The 21,632-nt window shown below is 44.9% G+C and overlaps 1 protein-coding gene across 4 annotated transcripts in view; it reads left to right on the forward strand.

Annotated features, from left to right (window-relative positions):
- Nucleotides 1-21,632, forward strand: part of LOC136568524 (CBP80/20-dependent translation initiation factor-like) — a 442,202-nt gene that overhangs the window by 12,697 nt on the left and 407,873 nt on the right. For 2 of the 4 annotated variants that reach the window (XM_066568532.1, XM_066568533.1), the window contains exons 2-3: nt 17,887-18,099; nt 20,508-20,591. In XM_066568532.1, coding sequence (XP_066424629.1) covers nt 17,920-18,099; nt 20,508-20,591 — 264 coding nt within the window. In that variant the 5' untranslated portion in view covers nt 17,887-17,919. Of the gene's footprint in view, nt 1-17,886; nt 18,100-20,507; nt 20,592-21,632 lie in introns of those variants that run through there. The other 2 variants (XM_066568536.1, XM_066568534.1) reach the window with 2 other exon arrangements.

Genomic DNA, 21,632 nt, shown 5'->3' on the forward strand with positions numbered 1-21,632 from the left:
GGCAGCCCCCTGCATGCTTTTTCTTACAACCCTGCTTTTCATTGTGACTCCTTCCTCTTTCCCCTGTCCCAACTGTACACATGCATCCTCTTTAGTGTGGAAATCATCTGGCTGCTGAAGTTAATGGGTAAAAATTGTGCATTGCCACTTTCTTCCCTGCTCTTGGATGCAGGGTTGTTGCCTATCCCATTTTTTTGTCCCCTATTTCATTTTATTGTTCCCCATCCTATTTTTGTTGTTGTTCCCTATCCTGCTTTTTGTTCCCCATCCCATTTAAAAAAAAATTGTTCACTGCTCTTCTTTTTTGTTCCCTATCTTATTTTTTCTTTCTTCTGCCCTGCCTTCCCTGCTGCGGATTCTCCCTTCCTTACCTGATCCCTTCCCTGTCCACAAGGGGTTTATTTGGCCAGAGATATAGGCCAGGTACTTGTTAAAGGTGCCAAATTCTTTTTTTCAGCAAGACAGAGATTTGCAGCATGTTAACAGGATTTAACTGGTACTTCAACATAAAAAAAAAAATAAAGTTTAGAAGAGAAAAAAACCCCACAAAACCCAGCCCAACAACCAAGTCTTGCAACCTGGTATGAGTTCCTTCCATTCATAAACTTAATTTTCTTCTTGAAAATTTTATTTGGGATTTATCCCTGTGCTATCTGAAAGCCTCTGCATTCACTGTCAGCCACAGAATAATCTGGTATAACATGGTGCTTCCTTGCAGGGATAGGGCTTATTGTTAAGCTTCCTAGTTAAACCACCTGATGGGATCAAGAGAGGTAAGCAGCACCCCGGAGGCTTGCTGGCAGAGGGTTTGAAAAACAAGTTGTTACAAAGCCATGCAACATAGAGTCCCCAGGCAGGTGCAAGAGAGAGTCCTTTATTTCAAAAACCAGGCCTTTTTAATCAGTTAGTCCTTTATCAATTACATAGTTTTAAAACATAACAAACATAATCCAACCAACCACCATACACCATGATGTGAACATATGATGGCTATATAACTTGTTTTTCTACCTCTAATTCAGCTGAGTCACTTTCCCATAGTCCTCCTCTACTTAGCTGAAGTAGCAGGCCTGAGCCATGATTTTACAAGGGTAACAAGGCCCTTATTTTGTAAGGCTTTACCTATATGCAACATCTTCCCATCTTTGTTTTTTGTGCAAAGGGTTCATGTACCCTAATGCCAAAAAAATCTGCACCTGTAAGACCATTATCTTATTAAGACTATTACTGGTCATCTGCTGGACTCAGGATAAGATACATGGAATACAGATCACAGTCAATAAAAACCCATCAAATACAACCATGCCACTGACAGAGAATCCTGCAGCATAGGAAAACAATAAGATAGTGTCGGATGTCCCCAGGAAGTGGAAGTAAATGACTACTGTTCCAAAGCTCACATGGCTGGATTTCAGGGGCTGTGCTGTTTAGGCAGGAGGAAGTCCATTATCTAGAAATGCTGTCTTTGACATTACTGAATATCCTTCTGGAAGCATGGAACAGGGAATAATTGAAGGATGTCAGCATGAACACAATAACATGATGGTGGGTGCAGTGGGACCTGTTGGCAGGCTGCCTCTGTAAGCCTCCAGACACAGCCATGTTCCTGGCAGTCCTACCCCTGCTCCTGCCTGGGCTATGAGGGCTGGATAGTGATTAGGTCATTTTTTTTCTCACTGGGCCTTGTCTCCTCAGAGGTGATTGATGTTTGTCCAGATGAGGTTATTACTAGCAGGATCAGAGGAGGATAATGAGAAGTAAAATAAGCCCTTAAAACACCATTTCCCCCCCAGCCCCTCCCTCCTTCCCACTGATAGCGCAGGGAGACGGCATGGGAGTTTTGGTCAGTTCATCACCGAGAGTTTTCTTCTGCTGCTCTGGAAGAGGAGTCTTTCCCCTTTGAGGCCATGGGGTCCCTCCCATGGGAAACAGTTCTCTGTGAACTTCTCCAGCATGGGTCCACTCTCACAAGCAGCAACCATACCACAACTGCTGCAGTGTGAATTCCCCCCATAGGCACAGTCCTCCCAAAACTGCTGTGGCGTGGGTCACTCTTCCACGGGGTGCAGTCATCCAAGGACAGGCTGGAAGCAGGGGCCCCTTCTCTTCACTGGGTCTTCTGGATCACAGCCTCTTCCAGGCATCAACCTGCTTTGGCATGGGCACCTCCCTCCTGGGCTGTGGCAGATCTCTGCATTCCCTGTGGACCCATGGGCCGCAGGGGGACAGCCTGCTTCACCATGGTCCTCACCATGGCCTGCTGAAGAATCTAGGCTCCAGCACCTGGAGCACCTCCTCCTCCTCCTCCTTCTTCACTGACCTTGGTGTCACCATGTTGTTTTGCCTCACATATTCTCACCTCCTCCTCTTCTCTGACTAGAAGCCCAACTTGTGATTTTGTTTTGATTTCCTTCTTAAATATGTAATCACTGAGGCATTGCCAGCCTCTCTCATTGGCCCAATTTTGGCCAGCAGCATGTCCATCTTCAGAGCCATCAGCCATTGCCTCTGCTGGACATGGTGGGAAGCTTCCAGCAGCTTCTCACAGGAGCCATCTTTGTGGCCCCCCCTCCCCCCCCCCGCTGTAGCATATTAAAATGAGACTCACAAGCTGAGAGCAAAATGAAATCTGTTTATTGCAGAGTTAAAACAGTACTTATACACTTAGTGTGAGAATTTTTGTTCAGTCCTTCACATGCAACCTGGTTGCAGGCCTGTAATAAATCCATCAGCCTGACAGTTTGTTAGTTTCCTCAAGGTTTGCAGGCTTCAAAGAAACAGGATGCCTTTCCTGTTCTCAGATAGCGTGTAAATCTGCTTTCTCTTGTGCTTCCCAGGAATTTTCTGCAGTGCCAGGCTTTGCTGTTTCCTTTCACCCTGCTACCAAAAACCAGGCCGTGCCAAACCAATACATGCCCATTATGAAAAGTCAGTGAATTCACACTATTACATTAACGACATATTCAGGTTCATTAGTAGAGCAACAGTAACTGTCCTAAGAAGTCGAGGTAAGATTTATCCACACATGCATACATATATGACAATAAAGCAAAATAAAAGCAAGAAAGAAAGCACTAAGAGCCATAATTTGGAGTTGTTACTCATTCTTTTGTGTTACCTATGGATGATAAAACAGCAAAGATTGTTATGAATAATTATGTTAATGGACTGATGTAGAATAGTTATACCCATAGAATTTTCAATAAAATTAATGATCTTATAAACTGCATCTTCACATATTTTTACACAACTTATTATCTTATATTCTTAAACAGTTGCTTACCAATTCTTCATTATAATTATTTCAGTTGGTTCCATCATATCTCTATAACAAAAGAACTGTATCTTGTAATTTAAATGATCAGATTTCAACATAAGCTTAACATCATTCAAACTCAATGTCACTCATCTCTATAACAAAAAAATTGTATCTTGTAATTTAAACAAGCATATTTCAACAGAACTTAAACCTAACTTCACTGAAACTTAATGTCACTTAAACGTAACAGAAAGTACACCTAACAGAACTTAGTTAACATTACTGAAACTGAACAGAAATTAATCTTAATAGAATTTAAACTTAACAGAACTTAAACTTGACAGAAATTAAACTTCACAGAACTTAACCTCAACAGAACTTAAATTTACCAGAACCTAAACTTAGCAGAATTCAAATGCAACAGAACTTCAAATTAACAGAATGTAAACCTAACATCACTAAATTTAACAACACTTAAGCTTAACAGAACTTAACATCACTTAACACAACTTAAACTTACCATCACTTAAATTTAACAAAACTAAAGTCAGAGTTGAGTGTTCCTTTAAAAGTTTCAGATACAACAGAATTTAACTCATTTTGACTCCATCGTTACAAGAAAGGTACCGAAAATTTGTCATACAGCAGTTAAACATCAATGAACAATATACAGGCAAACAACTGATTCGTAAATGAAATACCAGCAACATGGATTTACTGGAGAGATTATAAAGGTGTGGCAAATACATTGTGATTTTATATAACTTAGTTTTGGGAATAGCTCATGGTAAATGTAAATATTATTGAAAATACCCATTCACAGTCAGGACTTTTCTGGTGTAAGCATAACTTTGCCAGGGTATTTTAAAGTGCAGCTTTACTCAGAAAAATGACAACAGTGTGTATCTTGGCAAATTGCACTTCAAACCTGCTCAGTTCACAGATGGTAAGACAGATTTTCAAGATTTCCTGTACAATAGATTTGAGTTGGGACTATTAAAGGTAATGGGATATAAATATTTAAAGCTAAACCAGCAAGGACCTAGTTATATAATACTGCCATGAGTTTTGCACATGTAACTCAGTTAGGTCAGTGGGTGTGTAAGATTGACACTTGTATATAAACAGCTACAAAGTCATGGTGTCAGATGATTCTAAAGGAGTGAGCTACTGTTTACAGCACTTGTGGTCCATCAATGTACTTACACTGTTTTGATGTCAAGTCCAATTTCAATTTATATGTGACAACGAAGAATAACTACACTTGAATCACTAAGTAGCTGTACCTATCCGAAATGCTGTCATAAGTTTCTTCATGGCGAAAGAGTCACAATAAAATTACCTTATCAAAGCTGTGAAAAAGACGAGCAAACAGGGAAAGCTGGCACAATTCTCTCTGCTTTTACAGTGGAGAGGTGTGAGCTAATTATATCTTATTCTCAAATAGCTGCTGCAGATAAAGCTCAGGGTTTGCCTTCAAGTGAGCAAAGGAATGCCTGATTTACAAGTGGCATGGGCCTCCTCTAGCTAATTGCTCCCTGCAGGTAAATCATGCAATGTTTTGACATCAGGCTTGAAAGTTAATTGCTGTGATGTAATATTTTGTTCCATTAATATCCACTCAAAGTATTTCCAAGGAGGGATCTATGGAATTTTCTAAGGGACCACAATATCTTACAAGTATGAATCTTGCTATCCACAAACTAAAACATTATCTACATAGTAATAAATGGTGCTCTCAGGGTACCAACTTACAAATATTTTTTCAGGTATACAAGTTTCTAATTTTTGTGGTAACAGCTAACTGAGCAAAGAATCAATATTAATTCAGTGCAATCAGACTTTTTAATCAAAATTCCTGAAAAAGCAGTATACATACCACATGGCAAGTTTTACCAATTGTGCAATATATCAGCATTTCTGTTGAAGAATTTAGACCTTGCTATGCTGCCGGTATGCAGGAAGACTCTACATTCACACAGCTAGCCTTTAATCTCTCCAATAAACAGTCCTGTCAAAATACGCAGCTCACTGAAACTACAAGGTTAGTTTTAACCAAGTTCCGGTAATGATGTCACAAATATCATGAGGATAGCCCATCTGCATTCTGGGGTTTGAGTACACAGCATCACCTGCTAACTGAACTAGAATCTCTCCTGTACCAATTTCCACAATTTTCTGATAACAGAGTAGCCTAAGATCTCTGTGTTTCAATGCGTCTTCTCAGCATTCTGACAGCGATTTGCTGTAGCTTTAGCACTCCGTGTAGGCCATAAATTCGCCGTGAGCGGTGATTTATGGTTCCGCGTTCGGGGGGGGGGGGGGTGCGGTGGGCCGAGCCAGGGTAGCTATCAAAGTAACAGCTCTCGGAGTCGGCTGGTATGCCGCGAGCTGGTGGCTCAGACGGAGGCTCCCGAGGGGGTGGGGGACCTGTAAGGTTTGGGAGGGTGACTGTGCCCGAGGGGCCAACTGAGGCCAAGAAGCCAACCGTAGCCAGGGGGCTTCAAAAAGCCAGGGGACGACTGTGCCCAGGGGGCCGAAGGAGGCCGAGGGGGCTGCCCCTAGCGGAGCAGCCACGGGGGGCAGCTGGTGAGGGAGCCGCTGCGGGGGGAGCTGGCAGCCAAGAAGCCGCTTGCATGGAAGGCACTCTGCAGAGCGGCCTGTAGAGCGGCCGCAGCAGGGAGGGAGCGTTCTGCTCTGGGGGGAGCTCCGGGGCGGCTTCGTTAATGCTCGCAACAGCGCGCGCTGAAGAGTGATTTGTTCCTTGGATCCGTGCCCTGGATCCGTGCCTGGGTTCGTTATTAGTATCTTTCCTAGCAGTCCCTGCCTCAGCTGCACACAGGAGTTTTTAACATCAAGGACTCTCTTATTTAGGAAAGAGTTACAGGGTTCTTTAACCCGTAATAAAAGTTGCTCCATGTGGAGGATGTGCTGCTATATCTTTGAGCTGCACCGACACTACCAGGACACCTCCCCAGTCCCAGGATACTCACAGTCCTGTGGTTCTTCATCCAGCGAACACCACTGACCTAACCTTATTGGCTGTGCCAGCATCTTGCTCTCTGTCACACTGTGGTTTGCAAAGAAAGTTCCCTGTCTTTGTAGCAGGGTCTGAGCTCTGCTCTCTGCTTGCAGTCTGAGGGTCTGCCTTGCCGAGTTGCAGTCCATCTCTTCATTGCAATCTACTATCCCGGTGTTCTGGGTCTGCGGGTCTTTGTTGTTGGCCGCAGTCCTCCTCACCGTAATCTTATCTCCTATCGTTCGTGCACCAGATGTTAAGATGCCGTGTAATGCAGAGTCCCCAGGCAGGTGCAAGAGAGAGCCCTTAATTGCAAAAAAACAGGCCTTTTTAAGCAGTTAGGCCTTTATCTGTCTCTATAGAGTGCGACACAGTACAATAATACACAACTCCATCAGAAGGGTGAAAGAGAGAGATTTTATTAAACCAATGTAGTTTTTATAGTTCTTCCAGATATTGACACACATCTAACACATATACAGTGCCCATTGGCCTTAAAAGAGAAACAAAGTTCTCAGTAGACAACCAGAGAGCCACGTCACTCGGCCAGCCAGCTAGAGTCCATATCTCCCAACTTTCTCTCCTTCCTCTGGTCTCCAGGGTAACAACCTTGGCATTCCTTCAGGAGAGATATAGGGCTTCTCCTTATCTTCAGGAGGCCCTTGCTAGCTCACAGGGACAGCACAGAATGTCTTTCCCACATTTATCAGTTATATAGTCTTAAAACATAACAAACATAATCCAACCAACCACCAATACACCACAATGTGAACATGTGATGGTTATATAACTTGTTTTTCTACCTCTAATTCAGCTGAGTCACTTTCCCATAGCCCTTTTATACTTTAGCCTGAGCCTTGATTTTACAAGGGTAACAAGGCCCTTATTTTGTTAGGCTTTACCTATATGCAACAAGTCAGCAGCATTATCCCAAAAACATTTGGGTTTTTATCCCCTTGTCATGTACAAGATCCAGTTTGACCTGAAAAGGAGCAGGAGAGATGTAGTAGGGCATCTGAGTGTCAGCAAGGCTTCATCTGCACTGGAGTTTTTGCAGCTCTGAGTGTTATCTTGTGTGATGCCTGATTGTCTCCAGAGAGTAAATATTTTCTCCTGGGGCAGAGCAGCCCGTGGAGGAGCTGGGAGCAAGCCAAAGCAGAGGCATTACTGTAAGGATAAAGCCCAAAATGCTGTGTGTGGGGTTGTGCCCCACATCATGCCTTGCCTCTAAAACTGGGGCTGCAGCAGTGTCCCCTCTCTTTGGGGAAATGTTGGTTCCCATTTTCCTTATTTCAAAGAATCACAGAATCATTGAGGTTGGAAAAGACCTCTAAGATTTCCCTCATTTAAAAAACCCCCATATATATATATATATATGTGACCTTCCCTGAGGTTTCTATGACTTTCTAATATATATGTGGATCACAGTAGCACTTTAAATTACATCTGTCCTGGAGCACTGCTGCATCCTTTGGGTGGGTATCCCAAGTTATTCTCAGGTATTCTGAATACTCCTCAACTTCAGCCCATAGAATAAATAATTGATGCTAATTGTATTTTTTATCCAGTTAATTAGTCTGTAGAAAAATTTTGGTAGTGAAAATAGTTTTGGAGGATAAGATAATTTTTAGCTGGGATCAATGAGAATAGGTATTTTTACTTTGTTAAAACAGGAACCAAAATAATGTCAAGTCCTATTTAAATCCAAAATGAAATCTGTCTTTTAATATTTTACACCATAATGGAGAGATGTGGAAATTTAGGGTATGTCAACATAAATTAAAAGTAAAAATCCTTTGTTTAAAAATACCAGTCCTTAAAATAAACCATGAAAGAACTTCTTCTAGTATTTTCTTCCCAGTGTTTTAGCTTCAGTGACTTGACCAAAACTATTTAAAATTCACCAAGACAAAAGTAGGCTGTTAGCAAACAAGTGGTTTTTAAAAATTATTTGATGGGTTCAGCCTTTTACTTCTGCAAAGGTGGATTGACTGTGACAGGGGAAACTTGACCCTCATCCCACACTGGAGGAGGGAACACATGGGGCTTGAGTGCTAGATGTCACCTCTGGTTCCTCATACTGAAAGGCATTGGGCTTCTCTGGACATTGTGGACATGTGGGGATACTCACCAGCAGCAGGGTGTCCCTGTGGACTGGGGGTCATTAGCATGCACAAAAGTTCTTCCAGGGCTCTCCAGGAGGGAGAAGCCCTGAAGAAGGTAAAACACTGGCACAGGTTGCCCATAGAGGTTGTGGATGCCCCATCCCTGGAAACATTCAAGGTGAGGTTGGATGGGGCTCTGAGCAACCTGATCTAGTTGAAGATGTCCCTGCTCATTGCAGGGGGTTGGACTAGATGACCTTTTAAGGTCCTTCCAACCCCAACACATCTATGGTTCTATGAAAGCACTAGAAGGAGTGGGGAAAGCTTGTCCCAAGCTCCAGCATTCTGTGTTTATGTTGGCATTCTTGGCATCTTCCTCTGAAGTCTTCAAGTGCTGCAGTAACTCAGGGCTAGGTACAAAGTTTATTTTCTTAATCATTCATATGGTATAATTTATTCCAGAAGTGTCTTTTTCAGTCCCTTGTTAAGCTCAGCTACTAAATTGCTGGGTCATAAAGATTCCTCAGATGACCTCATCTGACCCGCACTGTACAGGCATACAAGAGCCAGCAACAGAGTGGGCTTCTATCTGCAAGGCCCTTTGATGTGAGGTACCGTCTGGGTATATAGTGTTATACAGTCTCTTGATTAAACAAATTCACATCTCTTTTCTTTCCTTTTTTTCCCCCCAAAGCTATATAGTTTGAGCTCTTTATTTGCATCTTTGAATTCAGAGGTACGTCAATAGCAGTTGTCCTGCTATGATGTTTTTGCTGAAACTGCTAATGTTGCTCCCATTTGTTGCAATTATAGTCCTCTTCTCATGTTGTCATTATGACTACCTTTCACAGAATCACAGAATATGCTGACTTGGAAGGTACCCGCAAGTATCAAGTCCAGCTCCCGGCCCTGCACAGGACCATCCCCAAGAGTCACACCATATCCCTGAGAGTATTGTCCAAATACTTCTTGAACTCTGTCAGGCTTGGTGCTGTGACTACTCCAGTGAGCCTGTTCCAGTGCCCAACCACCTTCTGGGTGAAGAACCTTTTTCTAACATCCAGCCTAAACCTCCCCTGACACAACTTCAAGCCATTCCTTCAGGTCCTGTCACTGGTGAACCAGAGAGAAGAGATCAGTGTCTGCCCCTCCTCTTCCCCTCACAAGGAAGTTGTAGACTGTAATGAGGTCTCCCCTCAGTCTCCTATTCTCTAGGCTGAACAGACTGAGTTGTTTGACCCTGGCTAAGTGCCGGATGCCCATTAAGCCACTCTACCACTCCCCTTCTCAGTGGGACAGGGAAGAGAAAATAAGATGGAAAACAACTCGTAGGTTGAGATAAGGCAGTTTGCTAAAGCAAAAAAAAAAAAAAAAAGGTGAAAGTTTGTGCACATAAGCAAAGGGAAAAAGTTAATCTCTACTTCCTATCAGCAAGCGATATTCAGACACTTCCCAGGAAGCAGGGCTTTAGCACATGTAGCAGTTGCTCTGGAAGGCAAACATTGTAGTATAATGAATCCTCTCTCCCTCTTCTCTCCCTTAGCTTTTATATCTGAGCTGATGTCATATGGTATGGAATATCCCTTTAGTTAATTTGGGTCAGCTGGCCTGGTTGTGTCCCCTCCCAAGATCTTGCCTGCTCTCAGCCCCCTTGATGGGGGAAGGAATGTTAGAGAGACAGCGCTGCTCAGCAGTACCCGAAACACTTGTGTATTATCAACACCCTTCCAGCTCTCAATGCAAAGCACAGCACTGTGAGGGCTGCTTAGGGTAAATGAACTCTATCTCAGCCAGACCCAATACAGCTCCTCATACGGCTTCCCCTCAAGGCCCTTCACCATCTTCGTTGCCATCCTTTGGACACTCTATAATAGTCTAATATCTTTCTGTGTTGGTTTTGCATGGCCTGGTTTTTGGTAGCAGGGGGGCCACAGAGGTGGCTTCTGTGAGAAGCTGCTAGAAGCTTTCACCATGTCTGGCATAGCCAATCCCTGATGGCTCTGAAGATGGACATGCCACTAGCCAAAGCTGGGCCAATGAGAGAGGCTGGTAGGGCCTCTGTGATAACATATTGTCATGGTTAGACACTGGCACAATGCCAGTGCCCCCATGAAGATACCTTCTCCCTGGTTTCTGCTGTGAGATGTGACCAGGAATAAGCAAAGCAGGCTCCTACTTAGGGAAAAAGAACCAGAACTTTATTAACTACTCTACAACTACAGATAAAAAGGAACACACACACAGGGAAAATGAAAACCTCACAAATGCATTTCCTCCTCCCCCCACCAAATTTCCAACCCAATACATTTGTTCCTCAAATCACCAACTCTCAGTCCAGCAGCACCTTTTAGACAATCAATCCTCAGTTCATCAAGAGGAGAGGAGTCCTTCTTGTACCATGGGCTTCCCCTGGAAACACAGTCGAAGCCTCGTGTGTTTCTGTGTCACTCGTGGCACCGCCCGGAGTACATCTGCCATTGTGACTTCTTCCTTTTCATGTCCAGTGCTCTCACCACTGAACACAGACCAGAGCTGCTTCTAGGGTTGTCTTTTAAGAATGCTCTGTCCCGATCCAAAAAAGGCACAGTCTCTCCTTTGGGACACCTGTCCCCACAATCTCTCCTTTGGGACACCTGTCCCCCCCATATTTTCACCCCCTGGGGCCGAGGGGCATCAACACTGAACCCTCTTGGTTCCGAGGCCATTGCCTCCCCCTAGAATGCAGTCTCTGTGTCACAAGGAACATGGGTCTGTCCATGGCTATACAAAAAGAGTCCAGCAAAAGCTACTCCATCATCTCTTCCCACTAGGATTCTTCTCTACTCTTCTACTATCTCTCGCTCGCCCAGACCTCTCTCACACTGGCCCATTTCCTTCCTCATCTTCCACTCTATCTTCTAGGAAAGGTCAATGTTCTGTAAAGTTCTCATTCTCCAAAAAGGGGTTAAAAGCTCCTACAAGCGGCCGGCTGAACCCCCCCCTCTTCTCCGTCCCAGCCGTGCTGCCGGCGCAGGCCCATGTTTATCAAGCTTCAAGGTTACAGTCTCAGGCAGCGGCTCTCTCTTTCTCTCTCTCTCTGTGTCTCTCGGGGGGGCTGCCCGATGGCTCCCGGTGTCTCTCTCTCTCTCTCTTCCACCCTTCCACCCCCGGGCTCAGGCCTACCTCTCTCGGCCTCATGGCTTTTCCCCTCCCCCTGCCCAGCCAGCAGCTGGGCCGGGGGAGAGACCCGAACTCTTTCCCGCCGGAAACCCAAGAGAGCCTCCCAGGGGAGAGCTCTGCTTTTAACCCCGTGTTCTCAGAGGCGTGTCCATGTCCCAATGGCCAGGTTAAATGCCAATATTAAAGTCTGAATATCCATTGGCCAAAAACACAGCATCCCAAAAAACACATTTCCTGTCAAACCACCACACATATTTAAGAAGAAAATCAAAACAAAGTGGGGCGTGCACAGTTTTTTTTTTCTAGTCGTGTGATGGGGTGTTCCTAAGCTTGAGACATAAGACAGTCACGTGTGTTTCCTCAGACAAACAGATTCCTTTATTGTCCCCGACACCCTTTTATAGACAATTCAAAACTCCTGGTGCTTCACAGGCATTGGTCTAAACTCTACGCCCCACAGACTCTTAACCAGTCAAATGCTTGTATTTTAGGAGAGCTCCCATTGGCTGTGAGCTTCTGTCAGTCAGCCCAGAAGCTGGTTCATGGAACTGAGCTGGGTTGCTTATTATAACTTGATTAATGCTAATGCTACATAGTCAGAGAAGAGGAGGAGGAGGTGAGAACATGCGAGGGAAACAACATGGAGACACAAAGGTCAGTGAAGAAGGAGGGGGAGGGGGTGCGCCAGGTGTTGGAGCCAAGCTTCCTCTGCAGGCCGTGGTGATGGCTATGGTGAAGTAGGCTGTCCCCCTACAACCCAGGGAGATCCATGGGGGATGCAGAGATCTACCCACAGCCCGTGGGAGAGGTGCTAACACTGGAGTGGGTGGATGCCTGGAGGAGGTTGTGGTCCAGTGGAAGACCCGGTGGAGAGATGGAGCCCCTGCTTTCAGGCTGGAGTAGCCTGTCCTTGGCAGACTGCACCCCGTAGATGAGTGACCCATGCTGCAGCAGTTTTGGGAGGACTGTCTGCCCATGGGAGGAACTCATGGCAGTTTTGGGAGGACTGCTGCTCATGAGAGTGGATCCACACAGAAGTTGTTCATGGAGAACTGTTGTGGTATTCACATATTCTTTGAACAGAGAGATTTAATTCTCTCCCAGGATTTTTTCTGAGAAGCTGTGAGAAATCTCAGAGAAAGAAGAAAAACAATTTTATCTTCACTTGCTGCACTTGTTTTTTGGCACATGTGGAATGTGTTATGGAGATTGGTTACTGAAGAGGGATTTCTTAATTGGACACTGGTGATGGGTGTTTTGATTGATTGACCAATTAGGTCAAAGCTGTGTCGTGACTGTCTGAAAGGGTCACGGGTTTTTAGTTTAGTATAGTATAGTATGGTATGTAGTATAATAGAGTATAGCTTAATAAAGCTTTTGTTCATCCTTCTGAATCATGGAGTCAATGCATGTTACTCCCACGTCAGGGGGTCTCTGCTACAATAAACTGTCTCCTGTGGGAAGGGACCCCACGGTATAGCAGGGGAAGGCCTCCTCTCCCTAAGCAGCGGAAGAAAACCTTGGGTGACGAACTGATCAAAACCCCTGCACCATCTCCCTGAGCTGTTGGTGGGAAGGAGGAAGATATTACGTGGGGTGCCATGTGCCATGTGTTACGTGGGGTCGGTGGGTCGGAGACAGGGACAACACACACTCTCAGAGATCCATACAACAACAGCGAGTTTTACTGTTTGAACTCTTTTTATATAGGAGGTTTAAAACACCCTGGTCTAAACTGCTGATTGGTCTGATTTTCACACAGCCCAGCTTTTTGACCAGTGAGATGCCTGCAGCTTAGGATGGAACATGACTGGGTGAAGTATCTGTTTAGGTTTGAATCCAACCTATCCCTGCCTCATCTGAGGACTTGTTTTGAAGGTCTGATATGACCAAATTTATTTGGCAGCTACAGGCTAGCTGCAACTGTGACAGGAAGAGGCTGGGGGAAGAAAAGGTGTTTTTAAGGGTTTATTTTACTTCTCATTATCCTCCTCTGATTTTCTTAATAATAAATTTACTTTGTACCTTTAAGCTGAGCCTGTTTTGCCCTTGGAGTGTTTTCTTGTGGTCTTTATCTCAACTCATAGACCCTTCATTTAAACTTTTCTCTCCTCTGCCCAACTGTGGCAGGGGAGGGTGTGTGAGCAGCTTTTGAGGTTGTCTGGTGTTTGGCCAGTGTCAAACCATGACACTTTCTTACATTGTGGTGCCCAAAATTGCGCACAATGCTCAAGGCGAGGCCATGCAGTACAAAGTAGAGCAGGACAATCACCTCCCTTGACCAGCTGATGATGCTTTGCCTGATGCACCCCAGGACACAGCTGCCAGGGCACTTCTGATTCTTATTCAACTTTCCATCAATTGGGACCCCTAGGTCCCTTTCTGCAGCACTGCTTTCCAGTGTCTCATTCTCCAGTCTCAGTCCATCCAGGGTTGTCCCATCCCAGGTGCAAAATCCAGCACTTTCTCTTGTTGAACTTCATATGGTTGGTGATTGCCCCGTCCTCTAATTTGTCAATGTCTCTCTGCAGGGCATTCCTGCCTTTGAGGGAGTCAACAGCTCCTCCCGGTTTTCTATCCTCTGCAAACTTGCTTAGTATTTCTTCAAGTCCTGTGTCCAAGTCATTAATGAAAATGTTGAAGAGCACAGGGCCTAAGATGGAGTCTTGTGGAATCTCACTAGTGACAGGTTGCCAGTCTGACGTCACCCCATTCTCTGTAATCCTTTGTGCCTGAACTGTGAGCCAGTTGCTCATCCATCACATTGTGTTTATCCAGCTGTGTGCTGGACATTTTGTCCAGAAGGATACTGTGAGAGGCAGTATCAAAAGCATTACTGAAATCCAAAAAGATTACATCAACAGGCTTCCCTTGATCAACTACATGGGTTACCTTGTAATAAAAGGAAATCAGGTTTGATAAGCAGGACTTCCCTCTCATGAAACCGTGCTGGCTGTGACCAATGACTGTGTTGACTTTCGTGTGTTTTTCAATACCTCCTAGTATAATCTTGTCAATAACTTTACCAGGCACTGAAGTGAAACTGACAGGCCTGTAATTTCCAGGGTCCTCCTTCTTGCCCTTCTTCAAAATCGGGACAACATTCACTAGCTTCCAGTCAGCTGGGATCTTTCCAGATTCCCAAGACTGCTCAAAGATCATTGAGAGAGGTTTTGCAATGACATTAGCCAGCTCTTTGACTATTCTCAGATGAATCCCATCAGGCCACATAGATTTGTAGGGATCCAGCTGGAGCAGCAGATTCCACACAATTTCAGGTTTGACTGGGAGTTGACCATTCTTGCAGTCATGGTCCTCCAGCTCTGGGCACTGAGACCCCCTTGGTCCATCATCTGTGTTCAAGACAGAGGCAAAGAATGCATTAAACACCTATGTCTTGTCTCTGTCCCTGTTTGTGAGGTGACCATCCTCCTCCTGTAATGGGCTGATGGTTTTTTTACACTGCATTTTGCCATTAATTAATTTGAAAAAACTCTTTTTATTGCCCCCCACAGTTCTTGCACCTTCAACTCCAGTTGGGTTTTGGCCACACAAATTTTCTCCCAACAGTGGTGAGCAGCATTTCTGTATTCTTCCCATGTCACATGACCTTTCTTCCACTGGGTATACACCTTCCATTTTTGCCTTATTTCTGAGAGAAGGACCCTGTTCAGCCAAGCCAGCCTTCTGCCTCACCTGCTTGACTTCTGACATTTGGGAATTGCCTGATCCTGGGCCCGTAGGAGGTGATGTTTAAAAAGTGACCAGCATTGATGGACCCCAGCACCCGCAAAAACATTTTCCCAGGGGACCTTACCTACTAATTCCCTGAACAGCCTGAAGTGTGCTCTCCTCATTTCTGGGGGTGAGGTTTTGTGGGCACTTTTCCTTCTGTCAGCAGAGGTTTTAGACTCAATCACTTCGTGGTCGCTGTGGCCAAAACAGCTGCCAATCTCCACTCTGTTGACAATCAGTAGATCAAGGAGGTCATCTTTCCAAGTCAGCTCCCTTAGGACCTGTTCCATAAAGTTGTCATCCAGGTTTTTTAGGAACCTTCTGGCCCAGGTTTTACCAGCTGTGTGATGCTACCAGTTAACTTCTGGCAATCTGAAGTCCTCCCTAAGGACAAGGGCAGTTTACTTGGAAGCATCCCTTAGTTCCTCAAAAAATAATTTGTCAGTGTCATTGTCCCGTCTTGGAGATCTATAGTAGACTCCCACAGTGACATCCACATTATTTGTTTGCCCCTTTATTCTTACCTAGAAGTTCTCAACTGTGCTATTGCCAACTGTGAGCTCCATACATACCCTTCTATTACATACAGTGCCACCTGTCTGCCTCTTCTGCCCTGCCTATCCCTCCTGAATAGTCTGGAACCATCCAGCAGGGCACTCCAGTCACAGGACTCATCCCACCAGGTTTCACTTATGCCAATGATGTCAAATCTCTGGGACTGGGCCAAAGCCTCCAGCTCCTCTTGCTTGTTCCTCATGCTACATGCGTTAGTGTCAAAACATTTCGGGTGTGGTACATTGTATCCAACACCTTGTGAAGTAGATTGAGGGATCTCATTAGTGCTCCTTTCCTCAAGTTTTTGCACACCATCCCATCACTCATCACTAGCAAGCCTGGTTTTATCCCTTTCCCCCTTCCAAGCTAGTTTAAAACTCTATCAACAAGCCCCACTAGCTCTTGTGCTAGAACTCTCTTGCCCCTCTGAGATAGGCGCATCCTGTCAGGCGTCAGTAGACCAAGTGTTGAGTAATTCATCCCATAGTCAACAAACCCAAATTTTTTCCCCTGACACCAATCTCGGAGCTATGCATCGTCCTGATGGATGTGCCTAATCCTATCAATACTATTTGTTGTTACTGGAAGAATCGAGGAAATCACTACCTGTGCTCCTGATCCCTCTGCCAATTGTCCCAGGGCTCTGAAGTCTCTTTTGATTGTACTTGGACTTCTCTTTGTTATTTCATCACTGCCAGTTTGAACAACCAACAGCAGATAATAATCAGAAGGCCTTACCAGACTGGAGAGTTTTCCAGTGGTGTCCCTTATCTGAGCCCCTGGGAGACAGCGGACTTCTGTGAGTTGTGCCAGGTCTGTATATTGGGCCATCCGTTCCCCTTAAAAAGGCGTCTTCTATTACAATTACTCTTTTTTTCCTCCTAACAGAGGAGGTCTTGATGCAGGGTAGAGGTGGTGTTGTTTTAAGATGTCCCATGATCCCAGAAAGACCTTTACCTACCTCATCAGTTGTCCGGCCTTCTAGTTCCGGAGCCTCGTACCTGTTGAGCCATGGAGAAATAGTGATGTGTTACTCTTCAAGCCAGGTTGTATGAGCTCTCAGAGAAACCCATCACACCCAAGATAGATCAGCCACCCCAAACAGCATAAAATTAGCAGAATGGCTTCTGAGGTAGTGGTGGAAACAGAAAAAAGTTCAATAAAAGGCAAAATAACAAAGCTCTATCAGAGAAAAACCGAGCCAGGGGCAAGAGGTTCTTGCTTCTGCTAAAACACCCCACAAAAGCAGTTATTTCCTTTTTTCTCTTCCTTTTCTAGTGAATTACCTAGGCAGGACCTCTTGGCCTCTGTCCAATCGGACAGCCTCAGGTCTGAGGTGAAGTCCCAAAGGTCCTATGAGGTATCATTTGTACCAAATTGGGAGAGAAACTTCTGGGTTTTTTTGCCTTTTTAAGCAAAGAATAATGTGGTCACTCTGTCAACAGAGGGCACATTCCTACAAAATAGGAAGGAGAAGAGCATCATAAAGCCTGTATATCTTCTATAGCGCCATTGTCCTGAAGAAAGAGAGGTTTTAAAAATCGGTTCTAGTGGGATGTCTGTTTCACCTCCATGTGAAAACCTCCTCTCTTGACCATTTGCAGTCACATCATTGACTCAGCACCATTTACTGCCACTGTCCTAGAGAAGCTTTTCAGTTATCATCCTCTTCCTCACACCCTTGCCCAGTATCCCCAGCTACTCACCCTTATCCAGCACAGATAATGCTGTGGACTTTTCAAATTAAGTTTTTTAATTTTGTTCTCCTCTTGTGCATTTCTGGAGGTTTTCAGTAGTTTAGGTTTTAAGAAGGACAGGAAAACTGTCTGTTGTCCTTAGATGTAGGAATATTACAGAAATTAGACTTTTTGTTTGCACACATGAAAACTCTGAATATGACCACCTAGGATTATTATTAAATATTACTGGAAATGTAGATGTACAGCAAAAAATATCCTGTCCCTGGAAACCAATAAGCTTCAGCTCCTGTTTTTTTAACCTTTTTATAATTAGTGGAAAATAATTTCTTGCTCTTTTTTATTTTGCTTTCTCAGGCCCCCTCTGTTCTTGACATCTCTCCTGAAGGGATGGAGAACTCGTTAGTGGCATCAGCCTCCTCAGAGGCAGGGAGCAGCCACTCTCAAGAGATTGAGGAGCTGGAGCGTTTCATTGACAGCTATGTCCTGGAGTACCAGGTCCAGGGGCTGCTGATGGATAAAATGGAGGGGGATGGTGAGAGCAAGAAGACACAGTCCCACATCTCACAGGTAGGTGGACAAAGGGCACATTGTGGGATGGGAGAGGGGCTGGCAAATGCTGGTGGCTTACCGCCTGGATTGGGGATGCATGTCCAGTTTAAGCAGGATGTAGTAAAACACAAGATTTGGGGCAGCTTGCTTGCACAGCTATATATGAGGTCTCTAACCAGCTAGTAGAGGTCTCCTGCCAACTGAGTTTTGGGTTTTATGGTCTCAAGGTGCATCATTGGAAGTGTTCAAGGTCAGGTTGGATGGGGCTTTGAGCAACCTGGTCTGGTTGAAGGTGTCCCTGCCCATGGCAAGGGGGTTGGAACTAGATGAGCTTTGAAGGTTCCTTCCAATCCAGGCCATTCTAGGATTCTATGATTCTATGAATACATGAAGTCTTTCAGAACATAAGTACTTGACCGATTGATTGATCCAAGTTAAACCCAATCTTCACACAAGAAGACCATCCTACAGACTCAATTGTCCTCAACATGCTTCATGCAACCATGAAGTCTCTGCAGTCACTACAGTTTACTGCCTTAAAGGATGCATTAAGAAGGAATTCTCATCTCCCAAAGATATTTTTTCCACTCCATATCCCAAATTTGGATAAGAAATAATCAGGAATTTTAATTTCTGATTTTCTCTTCCTGATCACTTCTTAGCAAAGCAAGGAATAAACACTCTTATATCCTGAAGCTTGCTGGAGTAACCCTGGTGGAAGCCAGCCTGATTGAAAGTGGCACGTTCCCTCTTAATGAGAGCCAGAGGAAAAAGAATGGGTTTAGAGGGAAGGCACTGGACTGAGACCAAGAAAATTGTTTTTAACTGTTAGTTTCTGCTGGCAACTTAATCTTTAATGTTGGGCAAGTTGCTTAATCTCTCTGCAGTTCTTTTCCTTGTGGCTGTAAAATTGTTAGACCTGTCTGAGAGAGGATAAATCCATTTACCCATGTGTGTGAGATGCTCAGATGGTACCACATCCCCTGATAACCTCTCTGTGCTGGGGGAAGGAATGGAAGGCACACTGTATGCTGCTTCATCCTCCATACCGCTCACAGCAGGGCTGAATCCATCACCAGTCTAGAAAATTCCAAGGTGTGGATGTTCCTATGGTGGGGATGTCTCCAACCTTGCTCCCACCAGGAAAGAGAGGAAAGTCAGAGGGAAAATGTAATTTTCTTTTGTCTGTAGACATAATAATAGTTGAGCTGTACCTTGGGAAACCTTTCCAGGCATGTGGTTGCACTCCAAATTGTTAAAGGAGATGGGGATAGGTGTAGTAGAAGGCTCTCAAGCATGATAGTATCATGAGCTTCTCCAGGTAGGTCAGCAGAGGTAGCAGGAGAGTGATGAGCAGCTCTTTAATGAGAGGAGGCTGAGGTTCTCCATCTGTGAGCTAGAACCAATAAGGGCAGAGCTGTGTAGGGATCATGGGCAGTTCTATTGGTGGCTCTTCCTCTTATTTTGTGGCCTCATCCATACCTGTCAAAGAGCTCTCAGGTGGTTGCTGCTTGTATGAAATTGACTGTTCATTTTCTCGACTTGTCGGCCTTGGTGATGGCATCCAAGCAGTGAGTCTCTCTGGAGCAGCCAAAGACTTCCAGGATGAAAGACTTCAGAAATGGGGATGGTCACCGAGGTTCAGTCTCAACTTTGTTGGTAGGGGTGACAAAATGACTTTAGGATTAAGCAGCATCCTTTATATTTGTTTAATGAAAAATGCTTTTTAAAAATATTATGTTTTCCTCAGTATGATGCAGCCCTTCCTTTCTTCGAGGGAAAATCCCCAACAAAACAAATTACCCAAAACTGAATTATTTTTGTGGAGGCACCTTGGGGGAAGCTGACCTAAGCAGCTCATGGTCCCCCATGTCCGGGAAGTCCCCTGATGTCCATGTCCTTCACCATGGGGCAAAGCCGGTGTGAGAGTAGTGCTGTCATCCAGTGGTATGTCACAGTTGCCACATTTTCTGTTTTATTTAAAATAAAACCACAGTTTTTCTAGAAGCTCAGGGCTCATATCTGTCCCTGAAATGAATGGAGTTGGGAAAAGCAGAAATTTCCCAACTTTCCGTGGAAGACTCCATAGTAAAGGGTTATCAAGTCAAGTCACCTTGGTGCATACCACATGCCTGAGATACCAAACACTGATGGAGTCTGCTAGGAAATAGTGGGGATGGATTTTATTGCAAAGCATCATTTCAGGTGCCTTCCTGTAATTGTTCCTGCATCTTCCCTCTGCTTGCCATCAGCAGGTGGAGTGTTTCCTAGCCAAAGCCTTTGGGATGATCCTCTAAAATGAGGGAGTGCTGCACATGTATTGTGATGCCTGCAGCCAGATGGTGTTTGCTGTGTGCTGTGGACAGACACAGCAGTTTTCTCCTGGCTATTATTTTATACAATGCCTTTTTTTATCCCTATTACAGTGGACAGCGTATTGTAGTGAGCAGCTTGATGGCAGCTGTTCCCTATCCCAAGGGAAGGGCTCATCGTCTCATGAACACAGTCAGGTAGGGGTTGTGTTTAGCTCTTCCTCACCAAACCTTTGCTTTTGTTCTTGTACTGTCTCATGCATCATCATGAAGCCTGCCCATGCTGCCAACTTTCCCATGGCAGGGAGATGTGTCCCTCTGTTTGGCATCTGAAAGCTCATTCCCACCCAAACCATGGAAGATGAGCAACATCCCAATGTGAGGATGGATTTTTTGACCAGGAGCTTATTGCTCTGTGATAAAAGGGAAAAAATATGGAGTGTCTCATTTATTGCTGAAGAGCTTCTTGTGGCCACCTGTGAAAGCAACCTATTTGGAGCATCGAAGCTGACTTGAAAGTATGAGATGTAGCTGGGATGAGCGATCTTTGTGTAGCTGTGCTTCTTGGTTATATGTCACAACACAAGGACGATGTTGTAGGGAAGAGGATTAAATAGCCGAGGGAGTGAATTGGGAGAAGCAAAATTGTATGTGCCAAGAACCTGTTTGGTGTACAATGACAGAAGCCAGGCGTAAGTTGGTTTGGGTGGTTGTACATGGTGTGAACGTCAGTGAACAGTATTTACTAAGTGCTGTTGGAGGTGGCTGTCCCTCCTCTGCGTGAGCACTAGCATGGGAGAGGGTTGGGTAGGGTAGAGGAATGACTCTGACCATTGTCATCTGGTTAAGGAGCTACTGTGCCACCATGAGGCCATCGACTGTAAGAACAGTGTTTGCCTGAGGAGATTTGAAACTGAGGCAGCTGAGGAAAGGGTGAAGTGGCATTTGCAGTAACTGTGGCTGATATATATGCCACCTGGAGAAGGGGCTTCAGGCTGGTGATTTTGGTGCTCTTGCCTTGCTTGATGTCCTCCAGGCTTCAGTCCCACGAGTGGGATCCATGAGAAGAAACCTGGGAGCCTCTTGCAAGGTGTACAAGAGGCTGTGTCAGTCAGAGAAGTGCCTATTGCAACTTTAATTTTGGGTACAATTTCTTCCTGCACAGAGACGTGATGGAAACTGCTTGGCTGTGGGATGGGGGCTCATGCATGCACTCCCTGCCATGGGTCTGGATGCAAG

This window comes from Molothrus aeneus, chromosome W (genome assembly GCF_037042795.1).
Source record: "Molothrus aeneus isolate 106 chromosome W, BPBGC_Maene_1.0, whole genome shotgun sequence".
NCBI classification, from domain to species: Eukaryota; Metazoa; Chordata; class Aves; order Passeriformes; family Icteridae; genus Molothrus; species Molothrus aeneus.